The sequence below is a fragment of the Ochotona princeps genome, chromosome 7 (assembly GCF_030435755.1).
Source record: "Ochotona princeps isolate mOchPri1 chromosome 7, mOchPri1.hap1, whole genome shotgun sequence".
Classification (NCBI taxonomy): Eukaryota; Metazoa; Chordata; class Mammalia; order Lagomorpha; family Ochotonidae; genus Ochotona; species Ochotona princeps.
The window spans coordinates 62,710,148-62,734,980 of record NC_080838.1 but is presented as its reverse complement, the minus strand read 5'-3'; the positions used below and the strand labels follow the sequence as shown (position 1 = coordinate 62,734,980).

At 42.1% G+C, this 24,833-nt stretch overlaps 1 protein-coding gene across 1 annotated transcript in view; it reads right to left on the bottom strand.

Annotated features, from left to right (window-relative positions):
• PRKG2 (protein kinase cGMP-dependent 2) overlaps nt 1-23,849 on the bottom strand; it is a 95,357-nt gene extending 71,508 nt beyond the window's left edge. Inside the window, exons 1-2 of the mRNA XM_004590610.2 lie at nt 23,694-23,849; nt 11,996-12,469 (exon numbers count right to left, since the gene is read on the bottom strand). Coding sequence (XP_004590667.2) covers nt 11,996-12,456 — 461 coding nt within the window. The 5' untranslated portion in view covers nt 12,457-12,469; nt 23,694-23,849. The remainder of the gene's footprint in view (nt 1-11,995; nt 12,470-23,693) is intronic.
• Nucleotides 23,850-24,833: the final 984 nt, after the last annotated feature.

Sequence of the window (24,833 nt, the reverse complement as noted above, 5' to 3'; positions counted from 1 at the left end):
CTGGCCGTTGTGACCAATTGGTGAGTGAACCAGCAGATGGAAGACATTTCTTTCTGTATCTCCTTTTCTATATACATCTGCATTTCCAATTAAAAAAAAAATCTTCAAAGAGAGAGAGAGAGAGATTCACACAATAACATGGTTCAGAATGTACTTTTTAGGTCTGAATATATTCCCATAGTGGTATATACTGAATTTTGTTTATCCATTCATCCATTGATGGACAATGGGCTGCTTTTACTTTTGGTTTATCATTAATAATGCAATTATGAACATGATATGCAAAACTGCAGAGATTTTACACATGTTTTACATACTCAACATGGAGAGTGCTCTTAACCAAAACAGGGAATCTCACCTCAGGGAAGCAGATGGCCTGGCGTGGCATTTCCAAGGTGGCCCTATGGTCTCTAACATTACGGTCATGCCCTGGTATGATCTGGCCTCTTAGTGTGGGACCAAAGCCTCTGACTTGCTCCTCATAAAACACAGCCACAGTGATGGAAGGCCAATGCTTGGATGTTACACTTGATTTCACCTTGAACTGACTGTGAAGAGTTGTCACAGCTAGTTTTGAAGGAATACACTGCCAGCTGGGGTGGTCCTATGGTAGGACACACAACACTGGGCACCCCATGGATGACTAGCACCAAGGAAAGGGGAGCCTTAGCCCCAAAGCTACCAGAAACTGAATTCTGCCAAGAATCACCGGAGCTTGAAGAGCACCACTTCCTGCAGACAGCACTGAAAGGGAACGCAGCCAGGTGATCTACAAGTTATGGCTCGGCGAGACTGAGCAAAAGATCTGAACCCTGGCTGGACTTCTGACCCATGGAAATGCTGAAAAGGCAAACATGGCTGTGTTAACTGCTGAGCTGATCATAACTTACTACGCAACAATAGGAAACACATTCAGCTGGGTTTCTAGGAGTTTCCATTTCTAGTGAATTTCAAGTGATACCTTGTTCTATTGAGTTTTTATGTTCCTTTTCCTCAGCTCTAGGGAGGAAACTGGAAATTCTAGATTTTTCTTTTCCTTTAATTTATTTCTCAGAGTTTAACTGATAAGCCTCCAAACACTCTCTAAAACAGATTCTTAAAATGTACCCATTAATGGAGCTGACACAATGACTCAACCGGTTAATCCTCTACCTCCAAGTGCCAGCATCCATATGGACACTGGTTCATGAACCCACTGGTTCACTTCCCATCCAGCTTCCTGCTTTTGGCTTGGGAAAGCAATGGTGGATGGTCCACAATCTTGGGACCCTGTTCTAACATGGGAGACCCAGAGGAAGCTCCTTACTCCTGGCTTCAGATCAGCTCAGCTCAAGCTGTTGTGGCTAGTTGGGGAATGAATCAGTGGATGAAAGATCTTTCCTTCTTTCTGTAGAATCCACCTTCCTAATAAAAATAAATACATATTTGTTAAAGAAATGTTAATTAATGTTGACTGGCTCCTTGTAACACAAAACCAAAATAAAAACAAAATGGGTAACCCCAATGAGATAACAAATATGTTAATTTACTTCACTACAGCAGCCACTTTATTCTCTACATGTCCTATAACATCATGCTCTATATATTAAACCCTCACAATTTAATTTATTTAAAAACTGGATTTGCCAGTGTATGTCCCAGATACTCAAGTTCTGATCCAGCTCCCTGATTATATATCCCAGCTGCTCCAATTCATGGCCAGCTCCCAGGTAATGCCTTGGAAAAGTAACAAAACCTAGACCTGGGTCCCTGCCACCCTGGAGGGAGACCCAGACGAAGCTTTTGATTCTACACTTTGGCCTAGCCCAGTCCTGGCTATTGCAGCCATCTAAGGAGTAAAACAGTGGTTGATAAATTCTCTCTTCCTTTCTCTTCTGTCTGTAACTCTTTCACACAAGTAAGTCTTTAAAAGGGAAAGTTTTTATCTAGTGTTCGATTGAACTGCTTATTAGAACCCAAGAAAAGCCAAGTGACAGGAGCTGGAGGCTCAGGATTCCAGCAAGCAAAAGGAGCCTGCCTGAAGAGTCATGGCACTGCCTATTTGCAGACAAAGACCAGGAGGCAAGGCTTGCCTCTGACCCATTAAACAAGGAAAGGAAACTTCATTGTCTCCCCAACAGTGCTCTTTCAATTGAGTTTTTCTTCAGTCTTTTCTGAGGATACAGCAAGCAAATAGGCAGTGTTCAGAACAGCTTAGAATGTTCCTAGAGAAAAAAACATTGTCAGAGCAAAGCATCCTGTTTCCGTGGACACTCAGAAGATGGAAGTGAGGACCGGTAGAGGCTCCCTCCCAACTTCCAAGACTGATAAAAAGTCAACACTGCTCAACTCACCTGGAAAAACTCACCTGAAAAAAAAAATGTTGTGAATATCCTTTCTATTAACCAGACAGCAAACAAAATAAAATGAAGGCAGAGTTCAGACTTGCTCAATCAAACTGACCTGTGTTACATCCAGGTAGGGATATTCATGCTTTAGGCATTGCTAGCAGTAATTATAGACTAGTTATTTCTGTTTGTTCTGCCTCAGATAATAGGGTCTCTTAGACTTATAATGAAAACCAGTGAAATAGTTACCATAGGCAGGCACATCCAGTGTGCCTGGCCTGAAGCTGGCAATCACAACGCTTAATGGAGGTGCTTAATGAAGTAGATACTGAGAAAGGAAGAAATTTGGAAAAGAATAAAAAATATCACTGAAAAAAAAATGGGAAAGGGAAAACAAAGAAGGAAAAGAGAAGCAAAAGTGGAAGGAAACAGGATTTAAGAGTAAGCTTCATGAATTCAATATTCAATCAATAATTATTGAATTAAATGTCTTAACTTGAAGCTGTAAAAGGAATCTTAAATATTATAGTGCTGGACAAAGTTCTTGGGTCAAAGTTTTCTAGGATTTTTGTCAAAATAAAAACAGCATAAGTGAACAGCAGACCCTTCAGTGTGGTATGAACATAAAACAAACATACACTTTTATTCAAAATAGTAAGTCAAACCAGTATTGAGGTGCGCGAGTTGCGCTATCAAGTCTGGCTGCTCTGCTTCCAATCCAGTTCCCTCCCTAAGCACCTGGGAAAGCAATAGTTGATGAAATCAAGAGATTGGGCCCAGCACTCATGTAGGAGACTCAGATGGAGATCCAGTGTCTTGTTTTCAGACTCGAACAGCTCAGGTCATTAGACATCATTGGAGGCGCAGATCAATGGGTCTCTCTCTCTCTCTTTATCCATCTCTCTCTCTCTCTCTCTCTCTCTCTCTATCTATCTATCTATCTCTATCTCTATCTCTCTCCTCTTCCCTTTCTTTGTTGCTCTGCCTTTCAAGCAAATAAAATAAATCTTTAATTTTGAAAAACCAGCAGGAAGCATCCAAATCCATTTTCGGAGGCTTCATGAAATATATTTTTTTTTCCTTAACACCCAGCAAGTGCAAGACTGGTTGTTTTGAGCACAAAATGAGAAGGAGTAAAAGGCAGACATAAACACACCAGAAGACCATTTGAGAAGCTGAGAGCAGGCCAAGACAGGAGGTACAGGGAGCAGTGGTCAGAGTTCTGGTTCCTCCAAGGGACAGGAAGAGGACTCCTGCCACTTTACCTACATGTCATGACAGCTGTTACTTAATGCTTACCAAGTTCCCAAACTTCCCCATGCTTTTTAGCCCCCTTCCCTTTATTTAGAACTGTTCATTCCATCCCATACCTCCAGGGGAGCCTCTGGCTGAATTTTACAACCCCAAGGAAATCCATTAACATCGTGGACTGCAGAGTCTGTAAATGCCAGCAGATGATACACTGACTGTGGACAAACTCACTAGAAACTTTGCTTGAGGAGACAACAGTACAACTTCCATTAAGCTGTGGAGTGACTCTGAACTTTCATTTGACCTTCAGTAACTCAGAAAAGCAACGCTTCGCTCATCACTTGAGTCTAAAGCCTTCATGAGATGCTGCACGGTAAGCAACTGACATCCAAGAGTTAACTGATAACCTGGTTTTCTGATTTCTTCCCTAAGCAGCCAGCTCTGACGTGGGTGTGGACATGAACATTACTGCCACCAAATAGAATCTTCAGTTTTGAAAGCATCACAACTTTTCACCTGTTTGTCACCCAGATGTTTTCCCCCATAACTATTGACTATCAGACCATTATAAAGCCAAACTTTTTCCTCTTCTTCACCCTTTATACAGATACCTGTGGTTTTGCTTTTCTTTTCCGAAGTATGCAATTGACAGTGATGATATTTATGCACATGCACCAAATTTTTGATCATTGAAAGTATACAAATTTTAAACTCTGACAAGAGTCTATGTACTCCTTTGAAGAGCTGAGTATTTATGTAAAGTCTAAACATAGAATATTTGGTACAGCAACATGTGTGTCATTACTTCAGCTTCCCCATGGCAGAAGTTTCCCCTGCTGCAAGCCTAGAGTACAGCAGCGTGGTTTCAGAGAGGAATAACAATAGCAGGGAGTTCTTATCACAGAATTTAAAAAAAATCAGTTTTGTGTACATACTTAATTTTTATAAGATTCACCAACTAAAATGTATAGAATCCAGGCAGATACTGAGCCTGCTGCTTCCATATGCCTTCCTTCTGCTGCAGAGTGCCTGGTTTGATTCCTGCCTCTAGCTCTTGACTCCAGCCTCCTTTTAACACAAACCCTTCATGGCAGCAGTTGATGACTCGGGTGTTTTGGTCTCTAACATGAACATGAAAGACCCAAACTAGGCACCTAACTCTAGGTGTTCACATGGTCTGGGACCAGCTATTGAGAATTTGGGGTGTGAATGTAAATAAGAAAAGAGGATCTCTCTCTCTCTCTCTCTCTCTCTCTCAACTCCTGCCACTCCATAGTTTTGTTTTTTTTTTTTTAAAGATTTATTCATTTTATTACAGCCAGATATACACAGAGGAGAGACAGAGAGGAAGATCTTCCGTCCAATGATTCACTCCCCAAGTGAGCCGCAACGGGCCGGTGCGCGCCGATCCGATGCCGGGAACCAGGAACCTCTTACGGGTCTCCCATGCGGGTGCAGTGTCCCAATGCATTGGGCCGTCCTCAACTGCTTTCCCAGGCCACAAGCAGGGAGCTGGATGGGAAGTGGAGCTGCCGGGATTAGAACCGGCGCCCATATGCGATGCTGGGGCTTTCAAGGCGAGGACTTCAGCTGCTAGGCCACGCCGCCGGGCCCCGCTCCATAGTTTTTAAAAATATTTTTACCTTGGGAAAAATCACATGTAGCTCTGATGAGATCAGATGCAGATAGCAGGTTTTCTGGTTTTGATCCTGACTCCAGCTTTTATGTAAGCTACAGAATTGTGCAGACCTCAGTTGCTGATATATCCAATGAGGGTGACAATAATACCACACATTCTAAACGTTTGCTATGATAATTAAGTGACCCAATATTTATGCTGGTATCCGGCTCATAATTAGTGATATGCAATCTTTCCCCATAGAAACATTTCTGTTCAGTAAAGGAAACACATTTCTGGAAGACAGCACTGCTTTAGAAAACACAAATAATAACAACTCTGCTGCTTCTTGCTCCTTTTCCACAACTTATTTAAACATATGACTCATTAGCATCTTCTACTGTTACCTATTCTGCTCCTGGGCTGGCAGTGACAAATAAAAGCAATTGTCCTTCCTTAAACCAGAGTCCTCCTCTGAAGTCAGATGGCAGGTCTTTGTTCTAGCTTCCCTTTTCATGAGAGAACAATGGTTTCAAATGATAGCCTATGCAGACTTCACGAAGCGCAGTCATGCCAGCAACTTACCAGATGCCTCTGATTAATTTGCCTGTGTTCCACCAGACGTGCAGCATGAGCCATACTGCTGCTCTGCCAGTGCGAAACAATGTCTACATAAACAGCAAACTTAATTTCGCCAAGAGTTCTGACCTCAGGGTGCCTGATAATCTTAGAGGCCGAGGCAAGTCAAGCAGGGACACAAGTGACGTCGGAGTTTTCGCCTTCTCTCCTTTGCTTCTGATACCCTGATTTTGGCCCTAAGAAGCATCGTGTTCATTCAGATACTTCTTTGCACCTTTTCGATCTACCAGTTCTCACCGTCCGAAGGATCAAACCCATCCTCCGTGTCCCTTTCCCCCCAGGGCCTGGTCTCAGAGCCCAAAGTCTTAGATTGAAACCTTAGTTCTGCTCTCAACCATGGCAATTCTGTGATTTCCCTGCACTTGTTCCCTAACTTCTTCAAGGAGGGAGGAGGCATGAAACACGATCATAGGTTCTTTTCACTCTGAATTTTTTTATCTTCACCATATTATATTTAAATCATTGATGAGAGTTTTTGGTATATTGTAGTATTCTGGTTCATCAGATGACTTCTAATGCTTCAATACAGGTGAGTGCCTATGATAGAAAGAGGCTGCATGCCCACATAGCTACAGGCCCCCTTTTTTTTTTAAGCTACAGGCTTTTGAAGATCTAAAATAGTCAGTAGGCATGATACCAAGCCACAATGGACAAGCTGGTAGAGTTCGACAGCAGTCCTTCTTTTTCTCTACCTCCGCCTGACAAGCCCATTCTCATTTTCTCCACCTCTGTCCTAAAACTGATTGCAAGTCATACTTTTTTCTACAGTGTGCTCCCAAACCACTACATCACAAATTCTATCTCAGGCAAGAGTTGTTAAAGCCACATAATCCAGAACTGTAATATGCAATATAGTAGTTGCCAGTAGGCACCTCTATGTATTTAATCCTGAAATTAATTAAAATTTAAAAATCTAGGTTCTTTAATGGCACTGACCATGGGTGAAGTGCTCAATAGCCATGTACAGCTTTTAGCCACCATACTAGACTAGACATCACTGTAGAAGAACAACTGTAAAGTATTGTGGAGCCTGATGTCAAGCAGTGCAGCCTTTATTTTTTTTTTTTAAGAGAGAATTCAATTGCAACTGCAATTTCAAGTTGCAAGAGACAGAATTCCCTTGCCATGCAAGTGCTATTAAAAGCTCCTCCATACAAAGTAGGGACGTGCAACAACTCAGTTTAAATAACCTCTTTCAGACCCTAGCAGTATACTTGATGAGCACAGCACAACAAAGCTGGCACAAGTTGGGTAACATTACAAATGATGTGGCCCACATACCACTCACAGCATGTACATCTGCACACAAGGGTCTCAGCTGAATTACAGACTGACATGTTACAAGTATACAGTCTCCCATAAATCACTGAGACAGGATCTTCAAATTCTAAGATTGTCACTCGACCACACTTTTGCCTATGGTTCCATCACGGCTTCCTGTCTCCTTGATACTGCTCATTAGAGAGTCACCCTCAGCTTCTTGCTCACTATGAAGTGGGTTAAAAACATTCTGTTAGACAAAAGACAGAACAGCCATTTAATGAATATCTGATCCAATATGCAGGAGCAACTTTACCCAAAATGTAGCTGACAGATATTGGTAGAAAAATATTTGATTATAAATGTAGTCACAAAACTTCTATAAAATCCAACAAATAAATTATGAACACTATGACTAAACAGAGGAGAATGCAATATAATACATAGTACATGATATTACTATGTACTGATATATCTCTAACAGCAAAGGTGAACCCCGTACAATGTTAAATTTCTGAAAAGCTTGTGTGTCACAAGCATAAATTGGTGACATGTACAGTGTCTGAATTCATGCCATTAAAATATGAATGAATGGGCCCAGCATCATAACCTAGTGGCTAAATCTTCATCTTACAAATGCTGGGATCCCGTATAGGTGCCAGTTCATGTCCTAGATGCTCCACTTCCCACCCAGCTCCCTACTTGTACCCTGGGATGCAGGAAAGGATGGCCCAAAGCCTTGGGACCCTGCACTTGTGTGCAAAACCCAGAGAAAGCTCCTAGCTTCAGATCAGATTGGGTCAGCTCTGACCATTGAGACTATTTAAGGAGTGAACCAGCAGACAGAAGATCTTTCTGTCCTTCTCTCTGTAAATCTTCTTTTTCTATAAAAATAAATGAATCTTTTTAAAAATTAATGCACAAAGATAGAGAGGAAGATCAATGGAGCAGAATAGAAACACCAGAAGGCAACCCGAACAGGAAGAGCCAAATAATCTTTGACAAAAAGTTAAACGACAATCCAGGCAAATGGGAAGGTCTGTTCAATAAATGCTGTTGGGACAACTGGTTAACAGCCTGCAGAAACAAAAAGATAGATCCACATCTCTCACCATACACTAAGATCAGATCTAAATGGATAACAGATCTAAACCTACATCCAGAAACTTTCAAACTTTTGGAAGAAAATGTTGGAAACACACTGCAACACTTAGGGGTAGGCCCTCACTTCCTAAAAAAGACTCCAAAAGCAGTAGAAATCAAGACCAAAATAAACAATTGGGACCTCATCAAACTAAGAAGCTTCTGTACAGCTAGAGAAACAATCAACAAAGTAAAAAGGCAACCCACAGAATGGGAGAAGATCTTCGCACACGACATAGGTGATAGAGGGCTGATCTCCAGAATATACAAAGAGCTACAAAACAACCAAAATGTCAAAACAAACAAGCCACTCAAGAAATGGGCACGGGAAATGGGCAAACACTTCACAAAGGAACAAACCCAAATGGCAAATAAACATATGAAAAAATGCTCAAGTTCCCTGGCAATAAGGGAAATCCAAATTAAAACATCAATGAGGTACCACCTAACGCCAGTAAGACTGGCCCACATGAATAAAAGCACCAACAACACTTGTTGGCTAGGGTGTGGGGAAAAGGGAACCCTACTCCACTGCTGGGGGGGCTGCAGGCTGGTAGAGCCTCTATGGAAATCAGTATGGAGAATATTCAAACAACTCAAATTCAACATACCGTATGATCCAGCAATAGCACTCCTAGGAATATATCCAGAACAATTGTTTTATGAGAAACCAACATGCACTCCTATGCTCATAGCAGCACAATCAGTAATTGCAAAAACATGGAAGCAACCAAAATGCCCATCAACAGAGGATTGGATAAGAAAGCTATGGTTCATCTACTCCATGGAATACTACTCAGCTATTAAAAAAAACAAAATGCAGTTCTTTGTGGCCAAATGGGCCAAACTGGAAACCATAACGCTAAGGGAAATGAGCCAATCCCAAAAGGTTAAATACCACATGTTTGCCTTAATTTAAGATGACACGATGTTATGTATAACATGTTATGTTATGAATGTTATATGTTGTGTATAAACTAAATTGAAGTGTAGGTGAGGTGGTCACAGAAGGTGGCTGGGAACTCGCATTTACTTTTAACATATTGGTTACTCATTACTATGTCAATTAATTCCATAATGATGTAAATTTTGCTGATGGTATGTTGGAGCTTTCAATTGACTGAGGTGATACTCTGCTGGCTCTGTCTTCAGACCAGAGAGGGTATACCTAAGAAGCCGTTGAACTTGACTGGACAATAAGATGCTGGACTCTATGTTTGGTATACGCTTGCAATGGGGGAATCTCAACTGAACTTGAGCTGTGGTTATGCAACAAGGTGGAGAATCCACCATGGTGGGAGGGTTTGGGGAGGGGTGGGGAGAACCCAAGTACCTATGTAACTGTGTCACATAATACAATGCAATTAATGAAGTAAAAATAATAAATAATTAAAAAAATTAATGATTATTACTGTTGAAAAAGAAATGGATAAGTTCTTTGTAAACCAACTTAATAAACTTCTGGCTTAACAGAACTCTCCTGAAGTATAATACTAATTAGATTTATTTTAGACACAGATTGGCATGATTAATAAATCAACATGACTTGTTTCCTTAACAAATACTTATTGATCATTCACTCTGTGCCAAGAACTGCCAACAAATTGATGTATGAAACCTCCTTTCCTAATTTCATTGTCAAAAATAGCCATTTTTTGAAGTCAGATGTTTTATCTTGCTTTATATTACTTGTGCTTGTGAATAAATTAAAACATGAATTAATATCACAGATTGTACATTTTGTATCAGAGATGTGGGCTCAGCAAAAATGTTATCACTGCAAAAAAACATCATTTTCATAAACAACCTTTCACTCTTTTCAAAATAATGCAGAGGAGTAGACGTAAGACATAGCAGTGATACCCCGGCTGGCATGCCTGCATTGCATACCCAAGGATGTGTGCTGAAATCCCAGCGCAGACTCCAGATTCCAGCTGCCGACTAATGCACACTCTGGGATGCAGCAACTTAAGACTCAATCCTGCCACTCATCCAGGAAGCCCTAATTTTCTTCCAGGCTCCTGACTTTAACCAGGAGCCTTGGAATGCTGTTGCAGGCATTTCATGAGTGAACCAGCAGAGGTGAGCACACACACTCTCTCATTCTCTTTCTGACTCACACATGAATAATTAATTCATTTTTCATAAAAGAAAAAAGAAAACAAAAAATACAGATAAAAAACAATACAGAAATGGGAATCTAACTCACAACCCTTCTACTCCGTCTTTGTTGGTTAGCAAAAGAACAGTTATAGCCAGAAAAGAAACATACATCTGTACATTCATGAGATGGCTGGGAAATGTTTACATATTCTTCTGAAATTCTAATGTTTAAAATCAATTTAGCATTTCCCATTCATGTGTGCTCTCTCAGGTCTCAGTTCAAGGTCATTTCCTCAACCAAGTCTTCAGGACAATCTCACTTCTGTGTCCTCCTTACTCTGCCTTGCTCCTCATTCCTCATCCTGGACACCTCCCTCTATCCTGTTGGTTTCATTGAATCATTCCTCTCAATTAATAATCATGTATTTTTTGTGTATGTGCTTGCTTTCTGTTGCTCTGTGTCAGTTGATTTTAAGCCTCTACTACAGTGGCTGGCTGAAGGCTACCCTTGACATAAACCTTGGAATCAATGGATGAATGAGTGAATTCATCTCCTGTGAAGTTCTTCTCCCATAACATTTCCAGACATTTTGTTTACAGGTGGATTTTGCTATCAAGCCTCAAAATTCAATGTGGTCTGTATGCATTCTAAATGATTTTACTTATGTATTCATTTTTATTTATTTAAAAAACAGAGAGAGCTACCACTTGTTGGTTTATTCTTTATATACCTACAATAAGTCAAGGCCAACCCAGGCCAGAGCCAGGAATCTGGAACTCAAGCCAAGTCTCCCATGTGGAAGACAGGGATTCAACTACTTCAGTCATCATCTGTTATCCACCCCTATCATGCTACATATTAGCAGGAAACTGGAGTAAAATGTGGAGGAAGGACTCAAACACAGGAACCCCACTTTTTGATGTCAATCTTTCAAGAGTTATCTGAATTGATATACCAGACACCTGCCAAGATTTGTATACAAGCTTAACTCCACCCTACTAGATACAGAAGAGCAGACATACTGAGACTAAGTCTTCACTCTCACAGGGTTTTCAAGATATAAAATGTTTTTCAATAAATTAAATCTCGTGTGCCCCACGCGGTAGCCAAGTGGCTAAAGTCCTCACCTTGTATGTGCTGGGATCCCATATGGGTGCTGGTTCTAATCCCAGCAGCCCCACTTCCCATGCAACTCCCTGCTTGTGGCCTGGGAAAGCAGTTGAGGATGGCCCAAAGCCTTGGGACCCTGCACCCATGTTGGAGACCCAGAAGAGGCTCCAGGCTCCTGGCTTCAGATCAGCTCAGCTCTGGCCATGGCAGCTACTTGGGGAGTGAATCATCAGATGGAAAATCTTCCACTCTGTCTCTCCTCTCTGTTTATCTGCCTTTTCTATAAAAATAAATAAAATCTTTTTTTAAAAAATTCAGTTTCTTGAATACAAACAGAAAGACATCCCTATCTTTAAATTTCAAGTCAAGTGCAATTTTGGCTTTAAAGAACATTTTTGCTCCATGGCAGATCCTTCCACGCATCAAAATCATTCTGAAAACCCTCCTACCCTCAAAGGGCAAATGCGTTCTTTATCACCCAGGAGGCGTAAGGAACAGCACACTCCAGTCCTCCTTAGGAGTGAGTAGGGCACAGCTTCTTACCTAGAATCCTTTCTGACTCTTGCTTTCTCAAAGGAGAACTCGGGAGGCTTGTTGAGGTCATAGGTTCGGGTGGTTGGCTCAGCAGACACTCCAGCCTTGGCTCCTCTCCTGCTTTGCAAGGAAACCAACCCCGAGGTCTTCCTGTGCACTTCCAGGGGCACTTTCTCTGGAGAGGCCTGAGGCAGGCTGCCTCCCTGCACATGCACCACGTCTTGCAGCTTGTTCAGCTGGATGCATTTGTTCTGGAGCTCCTCCGTCAGCTCAGCAATGGCCACAGTCTGCTTTGACAGCTGCTCTCGCAGCTCCTTCAGATGGTACTCCCGCTCCTGGAGCTCAGCATCTTTCCTCCGCAGCTCTCTCTCCAGTTCTGCCACCTTGTTCCGCAGGGCATCCGTGGTGAGGCTCCCAGAGCGGCCATTTGGATGCTTGGCATGCTTCGGTTTCACGGAGCCATTTCCCATTTTGCTCAGGGACCTGAGAAGGGACATGGGATTGGGAATTACCCAATGCAAGTTCCATTTTCCGTCAGCACTCCCCGCCCTCTCCTTACAACCTGCTTCATAAATAGCAACACAGAAGTCAGCCTCATTTGATAAACTATGAATTTCCCCCAAACAACTAGAAGAAAAGGTATTGATCAGTTTCACTTTTCTATCTATGAAGAAGAATTAGCATTCAAGCTCACTGCCCACTCATGCTCCCCAACCCCCAACTGTGATGATAGCATCACAGCTAAGCATTCTGCACACACGGCCAGAGTTACCTGCTGCTCTCTTTGGTAATTCTCTGGACAAATGTCAAAAGCTTCACAACTAAACTGCAGATCAGATGTCAGCATGGCAAAGATACAATGCAAAGAGCAGTCAGCGCAACAGAAGCTTGGAAATTTCACAACTCACAGTTCCCTTTGTGGCAACAGTGAAGCCCCCCTCCCTTGTGTTGGACAATCACACATCTGCATCCCTTGAAAAGCAGAGGCCAACTTAGTATGACTTTCTTAGCACAATTCTCCTACTGTCCACACCTTTAGATTTTGTATTTCTGACAATGTTCACTGTTAAGGATTTCTGGATTGTTATTAGGACGAAACAGAGATGGTGAGTAAGTAATGTCCGAAAGTCTCCAGTATTTCCCCATTAAAGTTGTCCTCAAGGTAGATGCCAAAGTGATCAGTAGTCCAGGATTCTCAGGAAGTGATATGTAGGACCTGGCACAGTAGCCTAGTAGCTAAAGTCCTTGGCTTGAATGTGCCAGGATCACATATGGGCACTGGTCCTAATTCCGCCAGCCCCACTTCCCATCCAGCTCCTTGCTTGTGGCCTGGGAAAGCAGTTGAGGATGGCCCAAAGCCTTGGGACCCTGCACACACGTGAGAGACCTGGAAGAAGCTCCGGGCTCCTGGCTTCGGATCAGCTCAGCTCTGGCCATGGCAGCCACTTGGGAGTGAATCATCAGACAGAAGATCTTCCTCCTTCTCCTCCTCTCTGACTTTACAATAAAAATAAATAAATCTTTTTTTTTTAAAAAAAAAAGATGTGATATGTAGATGAAAAATGCTGGAGATTTTAGCTGGTTCAGAAAGGTTTCTGTTAGCTCAATAAGTATGTATTGAACAGTTATTAGTGATATAAATAATTTGTACCACCAAGTTGTGATATCACAGATACTGTCACTTTAGTTGGGTCTAAGTTAAATATTTAGATTTATTGTGCCAGTCCGATGAAAAGAAAAATTGTCCCTAGGTAATAAGTACCTACGTGAAAAGCCATAAAAATTGAATTCAGATGGGAAATACTGATCAGATTAATGACTGTAATGCTCAAAGTTTTTTTGGTGCTCCTACTTAAAGTTTGTTTTACTTGTACAGGTAAGATAGCCCAAGAAATTTTAGAATTCCTATGCACTAAGCTTGGGTTACTTCTGGTTATCTAAAATGGGAAGAATATGAGGAAACTTGGAAATTTTCCAACCTAGATTCTGGATCCTCTCTGCCTCCAAATTGGCTCAGTAAGAAATGAAATGCTTATGTCTGTTTCCCTGGCTCTGCCAAGATAATTCAGATCCTGACAACACCAAAGGCATTTAACTCACCCTCTCCATTTCAAACAGATAGAACCAGTCAGTGCATGTTACCTAACACAGATGGTACAAATAGAAAAAATGTGTTTATAAAAGGGATCATGTGAGGCCAACCTTGTGGCATAGTGGCTAAAGCCACCTCCCGTGATGCCAGACCCCGCCTAGGCACCACTTCAATTTCTGGCTGTTTCCTTTCTGATCCAGGTCCTTGCTAATTGTCTGAAATTCAGCAGAGGATAGTGGAGGTGCTCGGGACACTGGCACCTGTGTGAAAAGCCCCAGAAGATGCTCCCAGCTCTGCTTTCGTCTGTTTCAGCCTTGGTCATTGTGGTTATCTTTGGAGGGAATCTGTGGATGCAAAGATCTCTCTCCTATATTCTCTCCATCTCTCTTTCTCTCTCTCTCTCTCTCTCTCTCTCTTTCAAATAAACAAACGTTTTAAAAGAAGTAATCTTGCAACCCCTGTATATTCCTCCTAGGGTTCAAGTTTGAATGAGTCATTAATGAACATTAGCCTCCAGAGAACTGCCCTTACATGTGGCAGATACAATAGATTTTACCTTTAAGTTGCCCTTGACTTAGCAGCAGTTCCAGTTCTTATATATGAATATTATTTATGAAGGCTGAGGTGATAAGAAACCAAAAATTCTGCCCGGACACATTTGTTTCCCAAATAAGCAAGTTGTAATCTGTTAGGCTGGAACCTGAGGATAAACTTAAATGAGATTCCGAATAACAGGCTACCAAAGATGTCTTAATTTAATGTGTGCACACACTTTTAACACTCAGCTGTCAGACCTCACTGAGATAGGCATTCTGGTACATGAATAATCATTCCTAGGACAGTGGGGAAAGAGGAAGTGCAGGGGGAAAAGCAATTGCTCTATTTACAACAAAAAAGCTATCACAAAATTTTTAAATCCAACATTAAACTACACCTTATCTTTTATGCATAAAACAATTGTTTACTAAGATCTAAATATTTGCCACATAGAACTTGCATACCATGGACCCATCCTGTCACCAATTTACAGTCGAATTTGACAGAGAAAACAGTTTTTATATTCACAGTATAAAAGCACAGTCATGTTTGTGCTAGATATACAACTCAAAAAAATTCTGTACCAATCTAATAATTTGATAAGCACAATACACAATGGGGTATAGGGTATTCAATTCTACCAAAAACACACACTATGCCCTGCTTTTAACGAAGTCAATTTGGAAGCTATATAAATCTTTCAGGCTGTTTAGAATTCCAAAGAGGGATGAAATGAGAGTAGCCAACTCAGCTTTCAAGTCTCTAATTTAAGGAAAGTAAGCTACAAAATGTCTCAATACTAGTTTGATTTCTTAGTTAATTTGCCCATTTAAATTTTGTTGCCCCTGAAGTGAAGGCTTCAAGTCTCCAGCTTGCTAAAACTTAATTAGTTTCCATCTGTCTCTGGTGTCAGTCACTAACATAAGTTCTTTCTCAAATATGTATTGCTAACCACAAGGAGAACTGAGCCACGGTTGTTGCTCCATCAATCTAACAGCTAAAGTTTGTTTAAAAATCAGTCTTACCTTCAAAAGGCAGTACATGATTCAATAAGAAATGAGTTTCAAGACAAAAACCAGAATTTTAGATAAGCAATGGAGTCAGGCCACACATGGTGAGAAAAAAATTTGTCTTCTTTTCAATTATTTTTTAAAAGATCTGTCCATTTTTATGTGAGAGGTAGATTTAAAGAGAGAGAGAAGGAGGAATAGAGAGAATCTTCAATCCACTGGTCCACTCCCCAAATGGACACAATGGTCAGAACTGAGCTGATCCAAATCCAGGAGCCAGGAGTTTCTTCCAGGTCTCCCAAGCAGGTGCAGAGGTTCAAAAACTTGAGACTTCCTCCGCTGCTTTCCTAGGCTGTAGGCAGGGAACTGGATGGGATGTGGAGCAGCTAGAACCCAAACTGGTGCCCATGTGGGATGAAGGTGTTGTGGGCAGGTGATTAGCCTGATATGCCACACATAAGCCCAGTATTTGCCCTTTCCTGGCCTTCTATAGTTTAGAAACTCTGATTCTTGGTTTTCTACAAAGACTCATACATTTGTGTTTGACTCTTAGGGTTACTATGAAGATTATGCTTGTAAATTTCCCTGTAATTACTTTGTATATTGTGTGCATGCAGAAAGCAGTAGCTCATCATCATAAAGTGGAACAACATATGGGCACTTAATGGCTCATTGTGAGGGCTGTCCAGAGGGGTCATCTCTCTTTGGGACAGAAATTCAGTAAACTGGGTGACTTCTAGACAAGGGGTCTATTAAAAGACTTACCTACTTACTTAAAACACAGGTCTGGGGAGCTATGAACTCAATCCAAATGTCCCACATCACAGATAGGAGCCTAATGATTTCCTGCAGCTGGCACTGCTGCCTGCTAGGGTCCACAGGAGCAGGACATCAGATGACAGTCAGAGCCAGGAAGGAAAGCCAGGATTACTTACTAGGCCAAGTGCGTGCTCCCCAAGTAAGCAATCTTCAAAGGCATAAGCATGTGCCTGAAGAAAGACACATTACTTTGCTTGAGTTGTATCTTTTGCTGAGAAAAGAAATTGTTCTAGAACAAACACAAGTCTCAGCACCAGATGAAAAGGCTTTGTGAAGCACACAGAGCTCTAGGGCAGCAGGGGCTCTCAAGCTTTGTGCAAAACCTCATGCAGCCTGATTTTTTTTTCCCACACTGCAATGAATCCTTGAACCAAAAGGCCCACCTAATCATATGTGGAGGCAATCACCACTAGTGTGATTGACCAGAGATGTATAGATTTTCATTTGTGTCTTGGAATGAGGAGAAAGAATCAACAGCGACCTTTAACAAGAGAAGAAAGCCATGTAATATTATGAATTTGTATTATCACCTTAATTTGTTCACCATTTAGGAAACGCTATTCACTCAAAGATAAATAGAAGACACTTAAAATAGGTGCAAGTGGCTGTGAAGGCGCTTGCAGGCAGATTAGCACCTGGCAGTCAATGTGGGAGGAATCAGGCTGTGTTGGATGCTTTGCTTCCAGCCCTGTAGTGATTAAAAATAATAATAATTTTTAAGAAACTGACTATGATCAAATTGATATGTAATTTTCTCTTTGCCTGTCTGGAATCTGATATTAATACACTCAATCATTTATTTATTTTCACATATAGCCACATGCATTTCTGAAACGTGACAGGTAGTATAATGCTACTGGATCATAAAGCTGGAGTCTCAATCCAAGCACTTGGACAAGTGCATACCCTTGGGCAAGACACTTAGCTAAGTTCTCACAACAGAAGGGATACATCGACACATCGGTAGAGATGATAGGCAGATCAAACAATGCTACATGGAGGGTCATATGAGATAAGCCTTAATGGCACTTAGTAGATGTTTAATAAATAGTAAATATGCACCTGCACCATTAGCCTGCAGCACTGGCATCCCACATGGGCATCGTTCATATCTCAATGCTCCACTCCTGATCCAGCTCCATGCTTATGGCCTTGGGGAAGATAGCCCAAGTTCTTAAGTTCTTGTGCCCCTGCACACATTTGAGAGATCTAGAAAAGATTTCTAGCCCTGGTTTTGAATCTGCTCAGTTCTGGCCATTGCAGCTATTTGGGAAATGAGCCAGAGGATACAATATCCCTCCCTGTGTGCCTTTATATCTCTCTGTACTCTGTGTTTCAAATAAAAATAAATAAATCTTATAAAAAATAAATAAATATTAATTACAGTATTATTTTTACTGTTAACATTATTTGCCAAATGAAACAACCCTGATTCCTGGAGAAATTTATTGATCAAAAATATGTAGTAAAACAACACAATTATAGAAAAACAAAATCAGATATCTGACACTACCAACTTCAAGATAACATTCAAGTCTATAGTAATCAAAACAAAGGGAAAGGTGAAATTGGCTTTGAAGGCACTGGTCAAAGACAGATTAGTGGAACAAAATAGATACCCCAGAAAATGAACCAGACAATATAGGTATCTGATCTGTGAGAAATGCACAAAGGGAAACCAGTGGAGAAGTGCAATCATTTTAACAATTTATCCTGGAACAACTAGACACCCAAATGGAAAAAAAACTAGATTCAGAATTTATACCTTTCATGAAAATTAGTTCAGAAGAATTGTCACCCTAAATGTAACACAAAAATCCATAAAACACAGAATAAAATCTAGGCGGTCTTAGGTCTTAGTGCAGATTTTCTTCAAAGAAAGATTAAAAGTATGATTTTTGCTAAAGGAGAACTTAATCAATTGGTCTCTATTAAAACTGAGAGCTATTTTGCAAAGGAAGTGGTAAGAAAATGATACCATTAATTTAAAAAATCATAGTTTTGGAGTAAATACTTACAAATCGCATAGCTAAAAGAAGGAGTTCTTAATACTTAATCAAAAATAATTTAAAAGAAAGCAAAAGATGCGGGAAATAGCTTTATCAAAGATCTACAGGTGACAAGCACATGAAAGATGCTTAATTTCATGTGTCTCTCTGAAACTGGAAAGTAAAACCTGAGAAGCCCTTTCCACCTACCAGAGTGGCTTTCAGGAAAAAAAACAGCTACAACACCAAATGCTGACAAAAGTGTGGAGCAACTGAAACTCATTCATTGCTAATAGAGATGCAAAATGATACAACCACTTTGGTAGACAGCTTGACATTTCTTACGAAGCTAAGAATACCCACTATAGAACCCAGCAACTCAAGGGATAAACACATAATTTCACCATAAAATCTCCACACACATGTATACAGCAGCTTTATTTATTATTGTTGAAACTTAAATGAGAACAGATTCAGCACGGGGCAGCATATCTACACAAAAGAATAGTTTGTATGATAAAAATATCAATCATTGAGAAGACTTGGAATAAATTTGCATGCATATGGCTAAGTGGAAGAAGTCACTCAGCAAGACCTGCATACTGGGTGATTCCAACTATATGATATTCTAAAAAAGAAAGAACATAGAGACAGTCAAAATGTCAGTGATAAACAAGGGCTTGGATAGAGGGAGGGAGCAACAGGCGGAACATAAGACATTTTTAGGACATGGGACTGTTTATATAATACATGTTTTTATAAGAAAACAGGTACTAAGAAATGACTGCTAGAGGAAAAAAAAAGCTGATACAATATTCAGGGAATAGGCTGAAATGCAAGATGGCTGGAAAGAAAATGATAGGCTAATTTTAAGGTGTATAGGACCCGATTGTATATAAACTAAAATTGAAATGTCAATGAAAAAGTCACAGGATGTGGTTAAGAACTTGCATTTTTTTTTAACATATTGGTTACTCAATACTATCTCATTTAATTCCACAACATTATAAATTGTTGCTGATGTTATGTTGGGACTTTTAATCGATCGGGATGATTCTCTGCCGGCTCTACCTTCAGACCAGAGATGGTCTCCCCAACAAGCCATTGAACTTATCTGGACAATAAGATGCTGGACTCTATGCTAGGTATATGCTTGTAGTGACAGAATCTCAACTGAACTTGAACTGTGGTAATGCAACAAGGTGGAGGAATTCACCATGACACTGAATAGGAATTCACCTATAAAACTGTGTCACATAATGCAATGTACTTAATTTTTAAAAAATGATAGGCTAAAAATATAAGCATAGTAAAGTAAAATATATGTTAGTTTTAAGCATGCCAAGTTTTTTTTTTTTTCAAGTTGTATGGTCAACTCTGTCCTTTAAGAAATGATTTTCTTAGAAATAAGCATAGCAGGCCTGGCACAATAGCCTAGCAGCTAAAGTTCTCGCCTGGCATGCACCAGCATTCCATATGGTTGCCGGTTCTAATCCCAGCAGCTCCACTTCCCATCCAGCTCGCTGCTTGTGGCCTAGGAAAGCAGTCAAGGACAGCCCAAGGCCTTGGGACCCTGTGCCTGTGTGGGAGACCTGGAAGAAGCTTCTGGCTCTTGGCCTCAGATCAGATCAGCTCCAGCTGTTGCAGCCGCTTAGCGAGCAAATCATCAGGTGGAAGATCTTCTTCTCTGTCTCCCCTCCTCTCTGTACATCTGGTTTTCCAATAAAAATAAATAAATCTTTAGAAAAGAAAAGAAATAAACATAGCATTCAGTAACTGAAAATAAGTTTACAGGAAGTAAGACAAACTAGGAAAAAAATGCATCAATTACATTGAGGGGTGATAGACACAGGTATAAGACCAGTCCAGAGTCTCAACCCTATTATATGAGGTTGAACTGCAGGGAAAAATGGACCATCTCCATGGTAACTAGAAGAAAAAGACATTATAAAAGCAGGTTTCATAAAAGTTAAGGCCATAGGTAAGTATAATCTCTTTCCCTTCAATAGATCACAGAAAACAGAATAAATTCTTTTTATGATATGGGCAATTTAGCTTGAAAACAGAGGAGTGAATTATAAGGGCTTTTAAAGATAATATTCTAATTGTATATGAAACTGATATATAGCAGGTTGGTTTGCCACTAGCTTGTCTTACCATAGTGCTTTTAGAAAATAATTAACCATTATTGAATATATAATCCCTGCTTCTTCCAGGTTGTCCTTGTGAAAAATAGTTCAATTTCCTACAAACAGCGTGATTCAAACCATTTGCCCATCTGACCTTCTGACTTCCGACCAGGGGCTGAGTTTTGAATACACTCCTTGTCTTAATTTAGAGAATAATTCTCTCCTGACAGTCACATGAGCTCCTTGTACCAAAGTTTCAACTCCTTGGCTACTCTGGAGGGCATTTCTCTTTGAAGTGCTTCCCTTCCCACACCAGAATATTTGAAGTGAAAACCACATATCCTACAACCAAATTTAGTTGTATTCCACCCATCAACTATTGGGGGAAGGTGATATGTTACAGATACAAACACACATAAAGACAGAGAGAGGGAGAGAGAGAGAGAGAGAGAGAGAGAGAGAGAAATGGAGGTCTATGCGTGTATAGACCTCATGTCAGCTTTTCATGATGATAAAATATCTGAGGCACGTCACTTTATAAAGACTTTATTTTGGTTCAGGATTCTAGAGGTTCTTAGTCCGAAGAGCATGATGCTGGGGTGCCCCTGGTTGCAGCATGTAGTGGCAGGAATATACATGTACCCCCTTTTATCTGTAAACCCACCAGCTGTCTATCAGGGGCTTTCACCTCCGTAACTTAGCCCAATCTTATCACTTCCCAAAGATCTGCTCCTGAATGCTCCTCTCTTCCCTCATAGTGTCACAACCTAAGATTTTGAAGACTTGAGTTTAGAGGGAAAAAATATTCAAAGCACAGAAGTGCATATCAAGTGAGTATAGGTGATGGAATCTGACCAGGGATTAAGAAAAAAAAAAGAGTTGGAATAACAATTTGGGAAGTTACAAAACTGGATAGTAGATGAGGTCATTATCCAAAACAAGGAGCAGATTTGAAGAACACAACAATGGATGTAATTTTTGGACATGCTCAGTTTGAAGGACCTGTCAAAACCATAAGGCTGGGAATTTCAGTAAATAGAAAGGAAGAGGAGCTTGAAAATCTAAAGAATGGAAGCTGAAAATATTCAGCAGTTATTGATCTGTAAGGGGAGACTGAAACTTAAAAAGCAGATGAAAGTACCCCGGAGATGGGCAATGAGAAGCGGAAGCATGTCTAGGTCGATATGAGGTCAGAAAGAAACTAGATATGATAAGAAGCAGCTATTTCTGTGGTTAAAGTGACAGAGGATGTAGAGGAATTAATATGAAGAGATGAGGATGTGCCGGGGCGGGGGGGAGTGAGGGAGATGGCAACGGAGCCTCTAACCTGGCGTTGGTATGAAGGGAGTCATACTAATCAGGATGTTTTTATCTTGGACTTGGAAGAGGGTAGCACCAGCCACTCTTTACACAGTCAAAAATGACACAGGGAACACCCTCTATGGGAGAATGCGCATGTTCTGTGGAGAGAGCAAGGAGCCTGGATTTCCATATGTTGGTGACTGTGGGTCAACAAGGCAGAAACGTCTGGCAAGTCCAACCAACAAAGAGCCAGGGAAAGAAAACGCTCTGTGGACATCAGACCAATGTCCCATTGGTAGATGTGATCAGTAATGTAGAAAATAAGAGACCCTTCCAATGTTAAGTATAAACATGCAGGCAATATCAGGGGATATTATTTGTGGAAAGGAGAAACAAGAAGCAAAAACAACAACAACAAAAACCAGCAGAGAAGGAGTTGTACAAAGAAGAGATCTAGGACAAGTTTCAGAGCAGCCAGGGAGAAGAGATTTTCAAAAGGCAAGCAGGCACAGTTCACATCCCACTGACTTCTCAGAGCAGATGAGCTGAGAGGGAACAGGACTGAATTCACCCTTTTGTGGAATAGCCAGGCTAGAGAAAGCTCACAGACAAGAGCTGACGTTCGAACTAGGACTTCAAGATGGGCTCACCGTTGATGCAAAGGATTTTTTAGAATTGTGGAAACTTCAGCACTTCTGTAAACCCAGAATAATAAACTATTGAATGAAAAGAAAATGAAAACACCAGGGAAGAAGATATAATTGATAGAAAAATAGCCTAGAGGAAGCAAGACAACACGTAATCACAAGACTTGGGAAACATCCAAGCAACATATGCCTTCATTGTGAGGTGAATTCTCATTAGCCTCACTTATAATGACTTGGGAAGACTGGAGTTAAGCATTTCGTGTAAAAAAGAAAGAGCATCTTCTATTTATGTAGCTTATTCTTAGCTACACAGTGTTCATTTTCTCCAATGGAGAAAATGATGCCCAATTCTCCAAAGATAATTCTCTACAGTATTAGCTCATCCCCTCCTATGCAAAACTAAACAGGAATACTAGCACCGCTGCTGTATGCTATGTGGGACTGTCGCCTTCTCTGTGGATTAAATAGAAACCTGCAAGAAGACAATTTCTAACGGACTGTATTATGGGGGTGTGGCAGGGAGCAGGTGTGTTGTTCTTTTTCACTGCTTTGAAGATGGGAAGAGACCCTGTTCCCTCTTGGGAAAAAGGATGACGATCCGAAAACCAACGCACTGGTCCAAGCATCAGCCTTCCTGCCTATTATTCTGCCTGTGACGTGTCTTCTTTTAGCTCTGGCTGGCTCGGACTACTACGCATTTGGACCCTAGTTCTTACATACTTGAACTCCAATCCGTTTTCGTTTGCAGTTTGTCCCAAGTGTCTGATTTGTTCTCATTTGTCCTCCTTCCATCACCAGCAAATTTAGAAATGTGAAAGCGCCTCTGGGCGCCTGGAGTGACACAGGATACCCACACAAGTTTACAAGGACTTGTAAAAGTCCTTGCCTCGGTACTGATCTCCTAGCAGCTACCCAGAGCTGGGCAAGAGACGCCTGAAACTCACACCCTGATAGCACCGCCAATCCCCCAGCCCCAGGCAGCCGTGCTGGCTGTTGCTGCCACACCGAGATGCCATACCGAGCTTCACGAGGAGATGTCACACAGATTAAATGACACGCGCACACACGACCACAGGAAAACACAAGCAGGAGACAGACTGGGTGTGCGCGACCCAGGCGTCGCCTGCACTCCCGCGCATCCCGACCTCGACCCTCCGCACGCACTCTGGCGCCCAAACCTCACCAGTCAGCCGGGTAACTTTCCAGGTGCGCAGCTGGTCAGCCCGTGCCGCGGCCCCTGCGTCTCGGCGTCCTCTCCCACGCCGTTTTCCTCAAGCCACTCGCGGCGCCCGAGCCCAGCCCGGGTCTGCTCAGCACGCCGGGGCGGTGCACATGGTGCTCAGCGCCGGCCAGGGGCTGCAAGGGCTGCAGGGGCTGCTGGGGCTGCTGGGGCTGCCGGAGCCGCGGCTCGGGCTGCCTGCAAGCTGGGGGCGCCGGCGAGCGCGCTGCGGGCAGGCGCTGCGGCGTCGGTGCTGCCGCCTTGCTCCTCCGCGGGGACCCGGTGCAGAGGAGGCCAGCAAAGAGGGAGGAAAAGGAGGAAGGAAGGAGGGAGAGAAGGAGGGCGGGTGTCAGGGCGGGCTGCTGCGTGGATGAGCTGGAGCCCGTTTCCCCAGAGGTGGGGTCACCGGTGCACGCACCCACTCCAGCCTGAACCTTTCCTCCTGAGACCAGCCCGTGACTGCCGCCGCCTCAGTGTGAGCTTGAGAGCCCCTGCCCTAGGTCCTCAAGGCCCCTTAAGTAGGTCGATAACACCGCTGTGACCCTAGGCTTCCCCCCTCCCCCTTGTTTTTATTTCTATTCCAAGTGTGTGCGCCTAGGGGAGCAGGGAAAGGAAAGTTGAGGGAGTTTCCTGGCTACCTGACCCTCCCTCTCTTCCATCTCTCTGGTTTGTTTCCACTGCAGCCTCTAGCCACCTCTCCCTCCCAGCCCAGGGCGCCAACAGGCGCTCCTGGCCCTGACCTGCACTCATCCTTGGTGGCATCAGGAGCTGCTACGGGATGTGTGACAAGGGCCAGCTTGGCGATGCGCTGTTTTCGGACTCTGGAGCCTTCACCCGCACCCAGCTTGCCAGTTCATGTGATGCTGGGGACCATGGTTGAGCAGAGTGTCAAGGAGCAGCCAAAAGCCTGCCTGCTTCTGTAAGTCTGTTGACCAGGAGCTGCCGTCGCCACCTCTGCTCTCTGCCTCTTGGGTCCTTGGTTTGGTGTTTTCCCCCCTGAGGCGTACATTACAGTTTTCTAAAAATATATGTATATATTCACCCCACCGCATTATTTGCTGTGCTCTGGCGTGGCGAGATCTCCGTGTGGCATTTCCCCTTTCC